The 18,727-nt window shown below is 39.1% G+C and overlaps 1 protein-coding gene across 2 annotated transcripts in view; it reads right to left on the bottom strand.

Annotated features, from left to right (window-relative positions):
- Positions 1-1,318: 1,318 nt before the first annotated feature.
- LOC146453709 (uncharacterized) overlaps positions 1,319-18,727 on the bottom strand; it is a 46,129-nt gene continuing 28,720 nt past the window's right edge. For both annotated transcript variants that reach the window (XM_085096276.1, XM_085096277.1), the window contains exons 6-19: positions 17,948-18,161; positions 17,271-17,329; positions 16,465-16,492; positions 15,361-15,643; positions 14,471-14,824; positions 12,209-12,235; positions 11,011-11,203; positions 10,226-10,369; positions 9,272-9,350; positions 8,030-8,157; positions 7,282-7,437; positions 6,454-6,619; positions 4,194-4,411; positions 1,319-3,201 (exon numbers count right to left, since the gene is read on the bottom strand). In XM_085096276.1, the coding sequence (XP_084952402.1) occupies positions 3,043-3,201; positions 4,194-4,411; positions 6,454-6,619; positions 7,282-7,437; positions 8,030-8,157; positions 9,272-9,350; positions 10,226-10,369; positions 11,011-11,203; positions 12,209-12,235; positions 14,471-14,824; positions 15,361-15,643; positions 16,465-16,492; positions 17,271-17,329; positions 17,948-18,161 (2,208 nt within the window). In that variant the 3' untranslated portion in view covers positions 1,319-3,042. The remainder of the gene's footprint in view (positions 3,202-4,193; positions 4,412-6,453; positions 6,620-7,281; positions 7,438-8,029; positions 8,158-9,271; positions 9,351-10,225; positions 10,370-11,010; positions 11,204-12,208; positions 12,236-14,470; positions 14,825-15,360; positions 15,644-16,464; positions 16,493-17,270; positions 17,330-17,947; positions 18,162-18,727) is intronic.

The following is an 18,727-nucleotide window of genomic DNA, read 5'->3' as shown; positions in this document are numbered from 1 at the left end:
AAGACAACATTGTTCAAGGAGTAGTAGGTCAGCCTATTTTCTTTAATAACGAGCTTCTTGTATAACTGCTCCTGCGTACTAAACGGAGTTGAAAGTACAAACCAGATTCCTACTTGCTGAATTGTTATATTGACATTCACTCTACGTTTGCAACATAGCCCCAGGCTCGCCTCAGGCTTTTTGCAGCCATGTACAAGTCTGGAATGCTTAAAACTACATTTAAACAAATGAGAATACTCGGAAAAAATCCGAGTGCTCCTATCAGGAGTCGAACCTAAGACCTTCCGATTACTAGTTCGGATGCTCTACCACTGAGCTACAGGAGACTCGTGGGAGCTAACGCCATTAAATTAGGTTCATGGAAAAACAGTAATACGTTTCGGGGATACCTTCTGATTATCATTTTAACCCTTTAACCCCTCATATCAAAGAACAAATTTTCCTTTCTTGTCCTCATACTTTTCGTATAAAAGTACTGGGGACAAGTTATTAAAAGATCAAGAAAATTCATCTTGGGTGATCATATCCTTAATTCTCATGACCTTAGGGGTAAAATAAAAATTGTTAGTATATACCACACAAGTGAATAGTGCTTTTGCGCGCGCTGATTGGCTTGCTCAGAGGTGATTAGCCAAGTACTATTCACCTCCGAGCAGTCGAAGAGAAACAAGATGGCTTCCCGTTTCGCCACGGTCACTTAAGAGGAAAATATTTCGATAAAATAGACGGCTATTACAAAAAATACAAAAACGGCAGCAAATTTTGGTTTGACGGCATTACATGGTAAGTTATTAAATCTTTCAAACCTCATATTCTAAGGCGAAAAATAAAAATACAATGCATTTTTTACGAAACTGTCGAGCACTATAATTACAATGTAAACAAAGAAACATCTAATATTTTGCAGTGTGGTTTCAACAACAGGACAAATTTCACACAACAATCAACGAAAAGACACGTGAGCAACTAAACAAGTGCCTCCAGAAGTTTTATTTGTCTGCAAGAAAGAGAGACGGAACTTTCTATAATAAGAAATCTATTACCGCGCGGCGCGCGAGATTTTAAAATTTCCCGCCATTTGTCGGTATATTGTCAAAAATAAAGTAATTTTTGGTCCACTTCTTATTCAGCTTGTGTGGTATATAGTAAAACAATTATTCACCTCAGTGTCGGTGAAAATGATGGATATTTACCTCACCGCTTCGCGGCTCGGTAAATATCCATCACTATTCACCTCCACTTTGGTGAATAATTGTTAAATATTACCAGGAAAAATTTGATGCTGATCACTGTTAGGGCTAAATAAAGGGTTAAGCACTCCAGATACACACAGTTTATTATGCATCATTTTGATAGAAAGCTGTAAAAACTTCAAAAAAAAAAGGTTTAAAAACGTCGTCTTCTGAATGCTATTCGACGTGTTTTCCTGGTATGATATTAAAGGCTTTGGATCGCCAAAAACATGCTTGTATGGATGTAAACAGTACGTGAGGGCCAGTTATTTAAACAGAGTCTAACTTAGGCCGCGGCGTAAGACAATCAGTGGGCCTCCAAATCTGTTTACAAGTGGTTTATCCTAAGTAGATAAATAGTTTTCTAGTCTGGGATGGAAGCCTTCTTGTTACCGTCGGCAGTAGACAATGTTTAGATATGATTGTTGGCAAAATTGAAAACGGCTTAGAACGTGGTTTTGTTAAACACCGTCTAAACTGTCTTTTAATAACTTACCCTGAATGTCGTTAACAACAACCCTACAAGTGCGCAGAAACTAGAATCATTCATCTTTTGCTGCAAATGGCTATAGAATGGAAACGGATTGCAACTTGAAAAACTTGGCCAATCGTTTTCAAGTTCCTCCAGTGTATTTTGGAAAATTCGCCAAAAACAGATTACAGTTAATTCTTCCTGGGAGTAATAATTTCATAGTTTCCTTCCGACACTTTAAAGGCTTAAATTTAAATTAACGTTTTCTAAAAGACAGATCTGATAACAGCTGCAACTAGCACAGACTACTGCTCATCTTATAAACATTTCGTTTTATAACATAGCGCGCGTGCATCCTAATCTAATTCCTATTGGCGTCATCATGGTACATTTCTCAACATACGCACGGCCGTGCGTCCATCCGATGACGTGTGCAAGTCAGATGGGGGAAGCATGCGCGCGCTGTTATAAAAAAAACTTTTACAGAGAGACAACACCATAAAAAATGTATATTTATAAGAGCTTGAAGCTTAATGAAACGTTAAGATTGAACCGATATGAGAAACCATTTTCGCCTTTTTTTTTTGTACAGAGAATTTTGTAATTAATCGGGAACAAAACTTGTTTTCCAGGAATTATTTACTTTATTTTCACTATGTTATAAAAGAATTGGTTCATGCTTTTAGCTGTGCGTATATCGAGTTATGGATGCACTTGGAAAGTTTGGAAAGCACTCAAGAAGCTAGAGTTGCTCTCGGCTACGCCTCGAGCAACTCTTACGCTTCTCTCGTGCTCTTTAAACTTCCCTCGTGCATCCATAACTCGATATACGCCGGCTAAAAGCATGAACCAATTCTTAAGTCTACATAAAAAGGGTAATAATGAGTTTTAGTTACTAACATAGTATAACTGTTAGAAGGCAGAAAGAGTACAGCTAGGCATGTAGGTTGGTCTCGTTCGATAAATACTGATCTAATTAAAAGTGAGCTTTAAAATTACATACTTTAAGAAATCCGTGGTTGAAATTATATGGAGCGCATATTTTGACCGTTTTCTTTTAGTAACGGTGTTTTCTCTGTAGTATAATTGTTGCACCCCATACCAAGAACTGGGATAAGAACACGTGTCCTCGCACGGACATTATCAACATTACGAGCCAGCGATTTAAGTAAGCGGTATAATTATATAATATATAACACAACCGAGGCTCGTTGCGCTCAGTCGCAATGTTTTTTCTTGTGCTGTACTTTGGTATGAGATAAGCTGATTAAAGCCTTGAGTTTAACAGGCAATCGTCTCTTTGCATCACATCATTCTCCTTTTGACTTTTCAAGCTGTTCAAGGCCCTTGGGCGGATTGCTCTTTGGGTGTCAATCTCGCTAATAAGACATCAAGTTTCCGGTTTGTCTCCTCCAAGCTTTTCTCAATTTTTGTAACCCTGCTGTCAAGATCGTCAGTCTTGGATACCCCGCGTTCTTCATTTTCTGCGGAACATAACTGAAACAAAGATTAAGCAAAGTTGTTTGAGGTGTTAAAAAATGTGTTTGAAGTCTACAAAGTCCTTTTTTTAGTTTCGTTCCTTAAAATGCCACAATCCTCCCTAGCCTCCCACGCAGACGTCCTTAGGGGTTCGTCACGCGTTTCCTTCCCCACAAACGTGAAGGAAACGCGTGGCGAACCCCTAAGGACGTCTGCGTGGGAGGCTACAATCCTTCCCGGCCATCGTGGCAATCGTCGGCAAATTTTTTGGAAAAAGTCGGCGCGACCTTCAAACTATGTTCGGAAAAAAATCGAGAAATGGTCTTCAATCTTCGGAAAATAGCCGAAAGCTTCTCATCAATTGGTATCTTTTTATAATAAACGAAATAATATATACGTAGTGTTGGTTTTAGAAATGGAATTTCCCTTCTATTCTTCCACCAGTGAGATATCGAATAAGGCTTTTGCTTTAAAGAGTTTCCTGATATTGTCCAACAACTATTACACCAGCGAGCGTTGGATATGAGATGATAGATAGCCAATATAGCCAAGAAAATATATTTTGGACTTTAACTTCGTCAGGAACTTTAGAGTATCCATTGTAATTGAAGGCTTCTGTTTTTGTTTTTTATGGAAACAGCGTGAACTGCATGGAATTCACACTGGCCACGCCATTAAGGATCTCTCACTGCGCATACGTTCTAGATCTGCGCATCTCGAGATAGTCAGGTTTCCTAGGGGTAGTGCCTACTAATATAGGACTATTTTTGCGCAGTTTAAAATTATTGTTTTATCGCACGTGCTGCGAGTTTTTTAACGGCTTCAAAAACATTTCTTTGAAAAGCGTGTGTCAATGAACGTTGGAAATTAGCATACGAGAAAAACACCGCATACTAATAAGGAGGGGGTTTATCGATATAAAGTCACTGCACATGGTTTATTATCGACCATTTGATAGGTCAATGGGCGTATGAATTATTAATGAGTTTTTGAAGTATACTGATTCTTACCTTGGCCAACACACTGCAGCCTTCAGTCATGGCAATGTATGGGTACAATGGTGTATCAGAGTCATAGTCCATGAAAGTCTGATTATCTCTAAGGATAATCATCCTTGTGCCGTTCAGAGTAAAGAAAATTGGAACTTGTACTCTTCCATTTCTCTCTTGTGCATTCTCAAACATGACTGTACAGCGAATCCGATCGCCTCGAGAAGCCACAGCAGGTCCTGCGTGGGACAAACCGTTATTACAAAGCTCGTACTGACAGTTTACCAGTTAAGTTGCACTAGGAGCCGAGGAAGCGCTTATAGGAATACAGTTATCCCCTTTGCCCTGGATGGGATGCTAGTCTATCATAAGGTTTCCCCCAGCAATATGTCGCTGTTACCCATTTATACACCTGCGCGAAGAGAGACAATGTGAGGTAGAGTTTCGTGCCTAAGAAAACAACACAATAATGCAAACAGCAGACTAACCTAAAACCACCAACCATCCGTGCATAACAGAAACTCCGATTGAAAGTCCGACGCCGCGCTCACACCGTCACCCCCTCCCCATCTGTCCCCGAGGGGGGAGTACTCCCTGGAAGTTTTGTTGGGGGTGTGCAGCTCGGTTCTCCAAACTCTGACCCCGATTCAGTCCAAGATATTTTAATTTCCTGGTATTTTTGCTCAGATCAGGCCTATAAAAATCGGACCCATTTCAGACCTGGCTAGCCTGCGTTGCAGCCGGACTTGTCACTCAAGACCTATAGAGAACTCGATATAGTCCGTCTGCGAAACGGCTCCAAATAGCTTGTTCTGGTATCCCGCCGGTTTGCACGGATATCTGTAACCATTTATGATTGGCTTAATTTCTAACGCGCTCTCTGTTTGGACATTTTCCCATTGAGCAATCACGCAATAGTCTACAAATAAATGACAAGTTGTTTATTTATCGCACTAAAAAATGATTAGATAAAAAATAACCTGTGCATGAAAATTACGCTAAAAGCAGACTAGACTATATTTTAAGCTTACAATTAAGAATTTTACGAGTAAAACGCCACATTTACTTTCAGCTTGATCAACAGGTTGCAAATTATAGCTACGTACCATTGTGTAATACAATGAGCCTCGTCGAAAGCGACTTCGATTAACATCTTTTTGAAGCTCTCACAATCAAAAATGCTTCTCCAAGATTCAGTGGAGATAGAGAAAACACTCAGGAGAGCCATAGACGAGCACGAAATTACCATTCAGGACCTGTTGCGTGAACTCGATCCTCGTCCTCTTTGTCTGTGATAGCAATCGCTGGAATTCCAATATCATTTAGTAGACGAACCTGGTCTTCCATAAGAGCTCGCAACGGTGATATTACTAAAATGACACTGGGACCACGAGGCCTTCCGAAAATATCGTCCGCCGCAATTGGAAGACATTGAAATAATAAAATATTTGCCATAGCCAGTCGGCAAATTCACAAAAATATTTTGACCTAACAGAAATTCCCGAAGCGAATTTTCTTGTTCCGGAAGAAGATTAGATATTTCGAAGTGCTCTTTTCACGGCTCTAAACGCTCGTTCCCAACTTTCTTCAGAAAAAGCCGTCATTTTCTTTTAATTCACAACGCTAAAATATTTTAAAACGATCAATTGATCAATCAAAAAGAAAACCCGCGGAAGAACAACAAGTACAAATCGTATTTATAGGATCGCGGTTGGAGATCAGAGTATTGCCCAAGAAGGAACGACCAATCATAGAAAGCGTTAGAAATTAAGCCAATCAGAAATGGTTACAGATATCCCTGCAAAACTGCGGGATACCAGAACAAGCTTTTGGGAGCCGTTTCGCAGACGGACTATTTCAGGGATTGTTTACACTGTCTGCGACGCAGGCTAGACCTGGGACGAGTTGTATAAAACTTAACGGCGGGCGTAAATGCTATTGTCAGACGTTAAAATACTGAATGTGACTGGGCTGAAGGTCTGGCGTTAGCAGTTACGCCCGACGTTAAATTTTATGCAACTCACCTTTGGTTTCTAGAATCCATACCCGTTTTCAGACTTTCAGGCCTAAAAGGTTAAAATCTAGACCCCATTTCACACCAAAAACCGCTCAAAAACCATACCCTTTCGCGCCGCACATACCTACATAGGTTATATTGGGGATAACCCCCTCCCCCTCCCCGGGCCACTAACAGTTTACCATTTAGAGAGAAATTGATTAAACGACTTTATAACCAGTAAACTTGGTTCGATGCCTTTCTTCGTCTGCTGTTCTACAATACCTTCAGTTCCTCTGCCATACATATTGTTTTCAGCATCATAGATGACTCCTTCTGTAAAGTATCCTACAGTACCTTTCTCCACTCCGGGCATTTTACTCGTATCGTAGCCCTCATTTACAACGCCAATTGCCAGCATTATCTGCTTTCCAGTCTCTAAAATTGCAACCTGAAAAAATCAGAGAAAAATTTTTGCGCAAACTCAGAATTCAAGAACGGTGCCTACTTTTGTTACTGTGAATACGTTCTGCGCCTCTCGAGGTACTCAGGTTTCCTGTGGATGGTGCCTACTAATACAGGGATATTTTTGCGCGGTTTAAAACTATGAGAGAAAGCAGAACGTAGCAAGTGCTCTTGGTTTTAAACAAAAAGAAAATTAGGGGTAGCCATACATCTTTCAGAGATAAAAAAATGCCCCCAAACTGCGCAAAAATACTTCTGTATTAGGAAACACCGTCTTTAAGGGAGGCGGTGTAAGACAAAGTGCGGTAAGAGACGCGGAGTTGCAATCCGGAGTTCCCAAGTTAGAGTTCCTTCTCCAACCATTAGATGAGTTTGTTTCATGGTAGTATCCTGTTCCCTCGGTCACATCTTGTAAACAGCACAACTCTTTGACCTAACCCTTCCAATTGGGATTTTGAAGAGTTATGGTGTTTCTGAATGTTTCTTTTGTGTTTCTTCTTTTTCCCGCAGTGTTAAACACTAACAGAATGAAATTTTTCTGACTTTAAAGGGAAGAGGGGAACTGAACTGCATAGAGATGGGGGAAAGAATATTTGGCCCCAGTCATTGCTAATGTGTCATGTAACGTAGATTTTCGACGTCACTCACCTCAAAATGGGGAAACTCAGGAGAGAAGGATTTGCGATATCTAGCACCAGACCAATGTTGCTTGCCAACTCGGAGTTGACATTCTGCACAGAAACTCATATCTTCACAGGTTAAATGGTGACCTTCTACCATGACACCCGTGTGGACTTGCCACATCTTGGAATAAGAATAGAAATGAATTTGTTAAAATTATTTGTTTATTTAATCACCAACCACATTAGAAAGGTTTAGCTAGAACCAACCACACAGGCATAACTAACAACGACACCGACAGCTATTGCAAAAATCTTACAAACACCTATCACTGCAGATAACAAATAGGAGGGGCATACTCTGTTCTACGTTTCCTTTTTGCATTTCTTCCATTGGTACTTTCTCGAAAAAATCATGAAACTACTTCTTGACAAGTTTCGTAAATAGGCCATTTTACAGTTGTGTGTTTTGTGGCCTGGCGGGAATCGAGGCTTTAGGTGACCTTGTTTTGATACAGACCTCACTGCTTTTCATATGTAAATGCAAACTAGTTAGCATAAAAACAGCATGATCTACATACATGTATAAAAAGCAGTGAGGTTTGTATCAAAACAAGGTCAATCCCAGCTTCGGTTCCACCTGTAAAATGGCCTATTACTGCACCACGGTGACTAAAATTAAGCAAGCTTAAGGTGAATGTAATGTGACAGAAGCAATAAAGGCATTCGATCAACTTGAGCAACTACTAAAAGAACTGAATTCCTGATACAGGTACCTTTGGTCCGGAGGTCAGAGCCTCTTGATCACCACGAAATTGGAATTCAAAGGTTGCATCCAGAATCTGACTGATCATTTGTCGATTTCCCAGTGTTTCCCGAAGGACCAGGTCGTGCTTTTGCTCATCTGATAGTAAGAATGAAGTTAGTTCTTATTACACTAAAATTCTATCAAACCCCGCTGATATGTGTTTATAACTCGTTGTGACGTCGACTCTAAAGCAGTTAACATCTACGATCTGTTAGAACAACAAGACAGGAAAAATTTCGACAAGGTTAAACAGCAAGAGAAACATCCTTTGAAAAACCTTATGCCTAAAGTGAAGGTCACAGAATACAATCTAAGGCACAAATCTAGTCACCGACCGAAATTGAACACGGATCAAGTGAAGTGTTCCTATTTTAATCGCCTAATTTTTAAATATGACCTAGCTTTGTGATTTCATATTTTTTAATATGATTTTTTGCTCTATTTTTACGGGAAGTTTTGTAACATAAGATGCGTAGTTTTTTTATCTTATGGAATTAATAAAGATTATTATTATTTATTGCGCATGCAGCCAGGCTGGCCAAGATGTTGGTTTTAGTTCCAAAACTAACCTTTCCTTTTTCAGTTGGAGGTCAAATTTGAAAGAGTTTGCTCCGACATGCCCAGAAAAAAATCGTTAAAACTTTGTTACGAATTCGTCTTTTTATTCTACTGTTTTTCCTGCTCTTTCTCTTTTGGTCTTCTCTGCTGAAAAAATTTGGGACTAACGTTTGAGCAAAGTAAAGCTTTTATAACAGAGATACAATTGCTGGGGAAACCACATTTTCCTTGAATTATGCAAGTAAAAGCTGCATAGTTTAGCATGTGGTCTTAACTCCAACACGTTGCACTCGATCATTTACTTAATACGATGTGTATACCAAGCTCTTTCCACGTTTCACGAGCTCATTGTTGAAAACATCTCACGTCGCCAAAACAATTGATGACATCGCAAGTAGTAAACTCGCCTAACCCCAGTTCTGAGTCATGGATAAACCCGGCTCAGCAGTTTATGTGTGAAACAACGACTTTTAATATTGACCCTAACCAGACCAATCTTTTTACGTCTACTGTGGTTGGGGGGGGGGGGGGGTGGGTGTGGGTGGGAGTGGAATCCTCCCCCTGTCTTCATAACTCCGCCATCTTGAATTTCTGGGTTTTCCCAAAACTTCAAACAAGTACTCATGTGATTAGCACGTAGGTGTTATATTACCAGGTACAGGGAAGGAATTTCCGTTCTCTTCAGTGTAAACCCTATCCAGGTCGGTAATGACAAATTCCAGCATACTTCCCTGCAAACAAAACAAGGGAAAAGGGTATGAAAACGTGGAATCTATTCACTTGGTTCATAATTACCCTAGCTTAAGGCTACTTCAAGGAATTCCTAATAACTTGGCGAAAACAAACTGGCTCGCAGAAGTTATCTGTCATTTCTGTCTTAAGAGAAACAGCAAGCTTGGTAACGAAAGTCGCAAGGCAGACGGTATCGGTATCGTAGTGGTCTTGTAATCTGGTCTGAGTTCCCGTGTTGACGCATTTCGCAAAGAAGTGTGGCTTCAATTCTTCAATCAAGAAGGGAAGAAACGTTGCCCTAACAGGGCTGCGAAGGAGGACTAGTTTAACCACAAATATGGTAGGAGGATTTTGATAAACTTTCAGTGGAAAAACATAGTCCGAACATTTTCAATAATGTATAATTTAGGTGAATGTGCAAATATCTGTAATTAAATTCAGTAAGGATTTTAAGACAAGTAAGGCTTACGAAAATACTCAATAGTGTAACACCATTCGTTAGGATAAAATTAAAAATGTTTGGAAGAACATGGTAGATCAAATGCACGGCTGCGTTAGGAGTTCACTTTTGAGGCACACTTCACTCCGCTTTTTTAGGTGAGTTGTTTTTTTCCCCCAAATGTATTCTTTAGACTGTCATATTCGAACTAAACTGCCTGAACGGAACCGCGCACGTTCAGTGTTATTCCCGATCTCGAGGACTTTTTTTGAATTCTACGATAGTTGTCTCTCTTGGTATACGTTTAACGAGTTGCAACAATCGGGAACTAGCTCAAATAACATGACTCTCAGTAAATTTTTAAGTGATGGTTTACTGACGTTTCTTCCGTCGCTACTTTAGTTCCCTTCTTCTTATGCTCATATATATATATACCTCTTCTTTTCCTTTCCTTTTCACAAGTCTGAGTAGCCTGGCCATGCTGTAGATGATATTAAGAGGCACTGGTATTGGATCATATCCATCGTATGTTTGAATTGTAACCGCAGTTTTAAATGACCATTCTTGTAACGAGTTGTCCTACAAAGATCAGAATCAATCAATCAATCAATCAATCAATCAATCATTCAGTCTTTGTTGTTTATACACGAAATTGTACCATGTTACATGGGGTGCTTACCATTTACACAAACCATCCGGATGGAAATTCTCGGCATAAATACGAAATGATTTAGCTTGTCTTCACAAAAGATGGATATCATGCAAAATGTATGAACATCAGCTGTAAATCCCAGAAGGAGCAATAAAAATGCATCACTATGACCAGAAGCCCATAATTTCAGAAGTACCCCAAATGGAATGATGCGTACCATTTGATTTTCCAACTGGAATTTTCGGGTTTTCCATGTAAATGGTAAGCACCCATGGTCTTTCTTGGAACCGTTGATTCTCGCTTACAAGAGTTGTTGCAGCAAAATTATATCTAATTAAACTCTATAGTCATGGAACGCAAGAGGATTTCTGCGATGTTTGACTGCCTTACTTTTTGCTTTGTTCTTATAACTTCAGTTTTTATTTGCGTCACTAATCTTGGCTAGGTAGCTCAGTTGGCAGAGTACTCAACTGAATAATACAAACTACCCCTCAGTTCAATCATTCTCCATTATAGAAATTTACCCTGTACAATATAACATGATTTTTCTCTCTATTGATTCTCTTACTTGTATTCGCTGATACGTGTTGGATAGCAGGGCTATCAGCATGTTAACAAGGAGGATGACTCCCATGATAAAGAATCCGGCATAGAAGATTTGGGCAATAGTCTCGGAGGGAGCATCCACTGACGTCATAGGGTCTAAGCCATCTGAGATCCCCAGCAAGGACCAACCCATGTGAGTCATTATTGCCCACCAACTGCCAAATTAAAATATACAGTTTTTTTCAATTAAAGACGATGTGGATAATTTTCTAATAACTTTACCATAGCCAGGTTCATGACTCATGAGTAGCTAGAGTAAGTTGAACATAATTTGCTGACTACCGGATACTATATATTATGTTATACAGTAAGCATAGAGTTTGTAATTTAATTTTTATAGACATAGCAATAAGATCTTCATTTTTCAATAAGTATATAAGTTAGAAGTGTTGTATTAAAGGTATTGTTGTTCAGTAAAGTTGTGAGTCAATAAGTTTTCTATTAGTTATTGAGTTAGTGGCGTTATATTATAGGTATTGTAAGTACTGTTGTATTATATGTTGTATTATATGTGCTCTATGTTAATAAATATATTCATTGAAAAAAAAAAAGGGTTCATGACTCACGTCAACAAAAAATAAAAGCACAGGGGAAAATGGTTTTGTATTTTCACCCGTCCTGTACTACTGATCATGAGAATCGTAAAATTAAGGGGCGACTTACACCTTTTGCAAGGTATTCTATGATTTGTCAAGGGGACAAAAGAACGAACAACACAACAATGCTCCCAACCCAAAAAAGCAATGCAGCTGCAGGTTATCAGGGTCCAGTGAAAATAGAGATTTTGAAAGGTCTATTGACATTACAGCCAAACGTCATGATTTACAGCCACCCACACTGCGTTTCGGTCTTGAAGGTTGGTCCGGAGGGTTTAAGATAAAGAAGCAAACCCCCCCCCCCCCCCCAAAAAAAAAAATAAATAACAACAAACAAACAAGCAACAACAACATGACAAAAATGACACGTACAAAGAGTTTATGGCTAAATGAGCAAGAGTTGATAATTCGCAGGCATCCAGCCTAGGACACTGTGCGTCTGTAAAGAAGAGGTGTAACAATTTTGGCTGTTTTTCTTAAATCCCGTCAGGGGGATTTTGTATCAAGACTTTCTTAATATGTTTTATAAACATTGTTTACGGTCTGGTTGAGGTGCGCACTTACCATGAAATTCCGGAAATCTTACAAACACTGAAAAAAAAAAACAACAACAAAAAAATTATTTACAGATAAGGTGTGTCACCTGCAAATGTAATTTATTTATTTATTATTTATTTATTTATTTATTTATTTACCGCGTAGGTCTGTCACTCAATGATGACCATTTTAGACCGACTTTCAGATGGTAGTTGTGAATCTTCTCAGTCAGTCAGTAGCTCAGTAATGAATATTGCGTTTTTTTAGTAACTGTTTTTGTAACTGTCATTGTTTTGCAATTCCGGGGATTTGATTAGCTTAGCGCCCATGGTATACCTCCATTGTACCATGCCTGAGAAATAGCGACCATTTAGTTGTGCTTTCTAACTCCTCATATCCATTGTGCGCTTGCGGAATAATTGTTTTAAAAGTAGTTAGCCTACAGGACACTGAGTGACAGAGGAGCTATTTTCGGATCGTATCCCAGGAAACCTTGTCAGAGATACACAGAAATACCCACCTGGGGACATTGTACAATTCCCCCACTATGGCAAGGGAATTGGTAAAGCATGAGACAACAAGAGAAAGGTCTCTTAATGAGGGAGTACAGATAAAATAGTGTCACGGGTACATCCTATTTTAAGGTCTCTCCAATTGAAAAGAACAATTAATGAGGATAAAGTGCCGTCCTAGCCACTAATTCATTAGTTTAAAGATGGTATCTACTAATTCAGATGTATTTTTGTGCTGTTTACGACCGTAAGAACAGAAGACTTTAGCAAGGGTTCTTGAAATTAGAGATAGCCATACATTTTTCATGGATAATTAAGCAACAAGAACTGAAGCTTTAAAGTACATTCTAAAACGTAACCGTAACCCTAACCCTAACCCTAGGGGTTAAGATCTGCTTTTCTCGTTTATTCACAAACCTAGTAAAAAATACCTTTGTGTTACTGGGCATCTCGAGATGCACAAAACGTTTTCACAGTAGCAAGAGGAGTCACTTTCCTCCTTAAATCAACCCATGTCGAACAATACCAATGGTTCCAAGTAAAATCAAACGGAATAATTGTGATATGATGAAAAACCTGGGTGAGCTAGGTCGGCCCTAGCCTCCCACGCAGTCGTTTTTAGGGGACTCGTATTACCTCCTCCCCACAAACGCCTGCTTACCCAAGCGCCACATTCCTTTCCGCCGCTAAGCCAATCACAGTGAACCTTCTAAAATCTGGAAGGTTGACCGCAAAATTTCTCATTTTAATGCGTATCAACTGGCTGCAATCAAATAATTCGTGACGGGAAATAGCGATATTTTCGTCAATTTGCCGACTGGTTTCGCAAAGTCGCTTTAATATTTATCAAGCTTTGCCTTCAATCTTGTCGAACTTGTCGGTGTGGAGGAAACCGAAATATTACCCGATATGTCGGTAAACTTTAAAGATTTTTGCAGTTGAAACTCGCTTTGCTGTCGGGGGCATGCGCGACATTTTCCACAAGGACCACAAGTTGATCGGCTCTTTATCGTTTTACTTTCCGTTTAATAGTCTTTAATGGACTGCAGATCTGTCCTTGATACCTTCTACATTATTCTTTGCTTTCTCGAATCGAATAAGTCTCTCGTAGCACTTCGTACAAACAAACAAATCTGCTCCACAGTTTCCGCACCCGTATTAAAGAGGTGATGTCTTCACCGAATGTCAACTCGATCAGGCGGGGAAGGCCGATCACACTTTCCAGATTGTGACTCTCCCAGCAGATAGCGGTGTCAAAACGTCGCACAAGAAGCCCTTGTATTCATATTCGATATTTGTTTTAGCGTTTCAGCCATGTGACCAGCCATTCCAGAAGTGAAAAAATATATATATTCCAACTTAACTCCCGCATCTCTCAAGACTGTACCAGAGACTGTACAAAGCTCGCGGGAAACGGAAGCGGCCATTGTAACCAGCAATTTGATTTGATATCATAAGACAATGTCTCGATGGTGATTGGCTAAGGTGCTTGGGGAGTAAAACAATGGGAAAGGAATGTGGCGCTTGGGTGAGCAGGCGTTTGTGGGGAGGAGGTAATACGAGTCCCCTAAAAACGACTGCGTGGGAGGCTAGGTCGGCCCCAATGGAAAAATATTTAGCTTTCGGTCATGCCACATTGACACCACATGTCATCGGCATAACCCCTGTCACGTATGGCCCTGATTCGGAGAGTCAAATCATGTATCTGTTGTTTGCCATGAGTTACTAAAACTGCGCGATGAAAAAATCAATTGCTAAAACAATTTGGTACACTTACTTGCCATTCCCACCACTTTCTTTTGCATAAAAGGATCTTTCGGCCACATACACTTTTGTGATTGCGATGGAGAAAGCCAAAATAGCCGCCGTGAACTGCCAAATTATTACGATGATTTCTTTCAGAATGCTGAACAAGGCAATCTGGATGGTGCCAACGTCTTTGGATTGTTCCATGACGTGTCCAAAGACTCTGAGGGTGAGACACATGGTGTTAAAGCCGTAGAAGTAGCTAGCAATGATAAGAGCTCGGTTGTTTTCCACTGATCCAGACATGATAAACGAAACCAATCTTACTACCAGTGTGATGGAGTAAATTATTAGACAGAGAAAGTCAAGCTTGTTCCACAAGTCTCTGAAAAGTAAAAGACGAATAGGTACAAAAATCAAATCAATCAATGAATCAATCAATAAATCAATCAACCAAGCAAGCAATCGAGCAATTAATCAATCAATCAATCAATCAATCAATCAATCAATCAATCAATCAATCAATCAATCAATCAATCAATCAATCAATCAATCAATCAATCAATCAATCAATCAATCAATCACTCAATCACTCAATCACTCAATCACTCAATCAATCAATCAATCAATCAATCAATCAATCAACCAATCAATCAATCAATCAATCAATCAATCAGTCAATCAACCAGTTAATCAATCGATTATTCAATCAATCAATCAATCCTTCAATCGGTTAGTCAATCATTGAATCAATATCAATTCTCCAACCAATCGTTTCTAGAAGTTCATGCAGGCAAGATAGGAAATGACTTCCTCAAAGGGCAACTTTCAGAACTGTAGACGGTCTGTAGTGAATGAATAAAACGAACACCGATAGCAGTAAAAAAAAATAAATAAATAAATAATAAATCATAGATTTACCTTAGATACATTGACAGCGCTTTCAGGGAAATGCATTTTGACTGAGCTCTAGCATCACCATTGTTTCTTTGTTGTTTCAAGTGATGAATGGCATCGGATAACTGCTTCCGCTCTACCAAAAAGCGACCAATAAAGAATACTAGGATGGCCCACTCCAAACCGCTGAAGGAAATGGTTGATGGTGATAGGCACAGAGCAAAGTGTAGAACGAGGAGGACTATGTAGCTGAGCGTGTCGCGAACAAATTTGAAGTAAGGAGTCTCCAATGTCATTAGGTAGATCTCTGACACAGATGTTATAAAGAAAGCAAATCATTAAAGTTTTAAGGTGGGTCGATTGGAGTTTTCGGAACTTACACTTTCCAAGTTTAAATAAAAACGCATTGAAGTGTAATCCAGGAGATCAACAGGCAACTTCGTTTCCAGAAAGCCCTGGGAACGAGGTTGATCAACAAAATGTACAACAAAAAATAAACTAAACTTTCAGATGCAGTTATTTATGTAAAAATAGGAGTCATCATGGCAACACAATGACGTCTTTTCTCTTTTTAACGACACTTCATTTTCTTGAAATCTAGAGGTATGCTTTCTAAAGGTCTAACTTCGGATACTTTTCTACATTAGAACCGAGTATAAATGACGACAGCTAGAATTTTTTTATTTGCTTGATCCAATGTTAATGCTGTTCTAATATGAAAGTGGGAAAAATCCTTATTGATTTTTCTTTCCCGCTTTTGAGGTGCATAAAAGTGTCAAATTTCAATTCCGGTTGAGTACAATACCGCACAAGGCGGGAGAGTGAGGATAGTAGGACTGTGATGACAACACAGGAATGTTTACTATCGCGGTTTCTCTATTCCTCAGTTGTTTCATTCTGCACACGAAAACAACTGAAGAATAGAGAAATCGTGAGACTAGAGCTCCTGTATTGACGTCACAGCCCTCCCGTCTTCTGTCTGGTGCAGGATTGTACCCAACCGGAAGTGAAATTTGTCACTTTTATACCCCTCAGTAAAGCGGGGAAAAAATTGATAACTTTCAAGGCAAAAGAGGAAGAAAGCTTTTTGGTCACAGTGGCCCGAAAAAATACAAATATGAGGTTTACCTGATAACTGCTTCCTGGCTTTCTTTTTCTACACAGGAAGGAAAACCAAAACGAAAGTAAATTAATATATCATGTCTATAAGCATATACTGTTCAATAGGTCCCGTTGTTGCATAGCTTCCGCTATAATTGTCTTCTACACCATTATGAGACGGATAAAACAGGAGAAAAGGTGAGAAACATGTCATAAAAAAACGCTGATTAACGGTGCTTTCTATTTGTCAGAACTGGCAAGTCAGTTCAATCATGTTTCAAAAGGAATAGAAAAATTTCAACGACACCTAATACGCCACTTTTTCGAATTCGTTCAAAATAGCGCACACCGCTCTGAGAATGCGCCATTTCAGTCGAAGAGTTCTAAAAAACAGTGCTGTCCTTCAAATTGATACATTCTATTTGCGGACCGACCGGTCTAGCCGCCCAGTTCTGACACATGACGACATGTTTTGTGTAACGCTATTATGCCATTGATTGGTACCATAACTATCCCCAAAGGAAAGTAAAATAGTTACGTTCGATCTTTTAGAGAGTGCTAAACTAAGTACTTGAGATTTTAAAGACGTAAGATGTTAACCACCAATAGTCTGTCCTCATGGCACCGTAATCTTTGGATATTGGACAGACCTTCGCATGACGTTCGGGTCACTAGCAATAATCGAAATCAATGAGGTACGTCATTGGCTTAAAACAAACACCAAGGTGTTACAAAGTCCCTTAAGTAGAGGTCGTGTTTATAGCTGACAATTGAAATTAAGGGTTAAGATCGTAAGTGGCTCATTTTAAGTTTTGTTTAACATGTCTTGTTACCTTAGGCTTTTTCTTTTTCCCACCACAAAAAGTTACTTCTTCAAGTTCCATATTTGAATCTGGTGAAACAAAATTAGTAAGATGGTTACAAAAACAATTGTCAATTTATAATCAATAGTTCCAATAGTTCCATTGTCCAGTGATGTATACGAACAGCTAAAAAGAAACTGAAGTCACTTGTTAAGTTCGTTAATGTACGTCACAACTCCGAGAAGAACCGAGAGAAGACTAATTCAAGTAGTGAGCCAAAATGGCGGCAAATTTAAACGTTGTAGAAAGTCATTTAAAGTATTACGTTTCATCCAAATTACAATTTTTTTTCGCAGAACTTCTTAGTGTGACGTGTCAATTCAGGTGAGAAAAATAAAAAAAATCATGTAGGGCACTTCAAAAACTCATTAATAATTCATAAGCCCATTGACCTATCTAATGGTCGATAAAAAAGCACCTGCAGTGGTTTTTAAACCCAATAATGTGTGTGTTTAATGTTTTTCTCGTATGCCAAAGTTCACAAAAGCATCATTGTTATGAACTCTTTTGACACACGCTTTTCCAGGAATGTTTTTGAAGCCGTTCAAAAAACTCACAGCACGTGTTTTATCGGGTCTAAAAATCCCGATAAAACACTACTGCTCGTGTTTTAAAGATAACTTCAAAGCCATCCATTCAACACCTACGTTTGTTCTTTTTCCGTTTCTTTTCCAAGTTCTTCCGCCGTTTCCTTCTGTTTTCCAAGTAAGAAAAGACAGCAAACAGAATCGGAGAAAACACCAAGTCAAAAAGACACCAGATGCTGAAAAGAAGCTGCCATCTTTTCCAATCCGTCTTGATAAATTCACGACCATGCCATTTGCGTTTCATCTCAGCATCCACGACTGGATGGGTGAAAAACTGCAGACCAAATGGATATTAAATTTAACTATCAGTGATTAGCGTTCGTCATTTTATTGCGTTCGACGTAGAAAGAACGTACTCCTAATACACGTTGGAGTCGAGATTGCATGGGACCGTCGATCAACGAATGAATGGATATCTAGCATCCCTCGCAGATTTTGCGGGGGTGGATGACAGCATCACCAACTTGGCAAAGGAGAGAGAGCCTGGGATAGAGATCATCGAACGCACCCCCTAATCTTTGATTATTAGTAATATCCTAATGCTTTTGAGATCTAAGTAAGCTCCCTAGACTATATAAAATACTCAATTAAACTTATCTGATCTATCACATTTCTCAACCTGCTTATGAAGCAGTAGTGTCATGAAGCGACCTGGAGAATTGATAACACTTCCTGGAAGGGAATGTTAGTCCAAACTCGTAATTTCTATAGTTGTATCTAAATCATTTAATAGGCATCCTTGAAAGCCATTTATATAGTTTATTGCAAATTATGTCATTAATACTGTTAAAGTATGTAACGGTCACACATATGACACAATGCTAAATTAATAGGAATTGA

This window comes from Pavona decussata, unplaced genomic scaffold (genome assembly GCF_977016875.1).
Source record: "Pavona decussata unplaced genomic scaffold, jaPavDecu1.1 SCAFFOLD_324, whole genome shotgun sequence".
NCBI lineage: Eukaryota > Metazoa > Cnidaria > Anthozoa > Scleractinia > Agariciidae > Pavona > Pavona decussata.
Note: the sequence above shows the minus strand (reverse complement) of the source record. Positions and strands in the feature narration are given on the sequence as shown.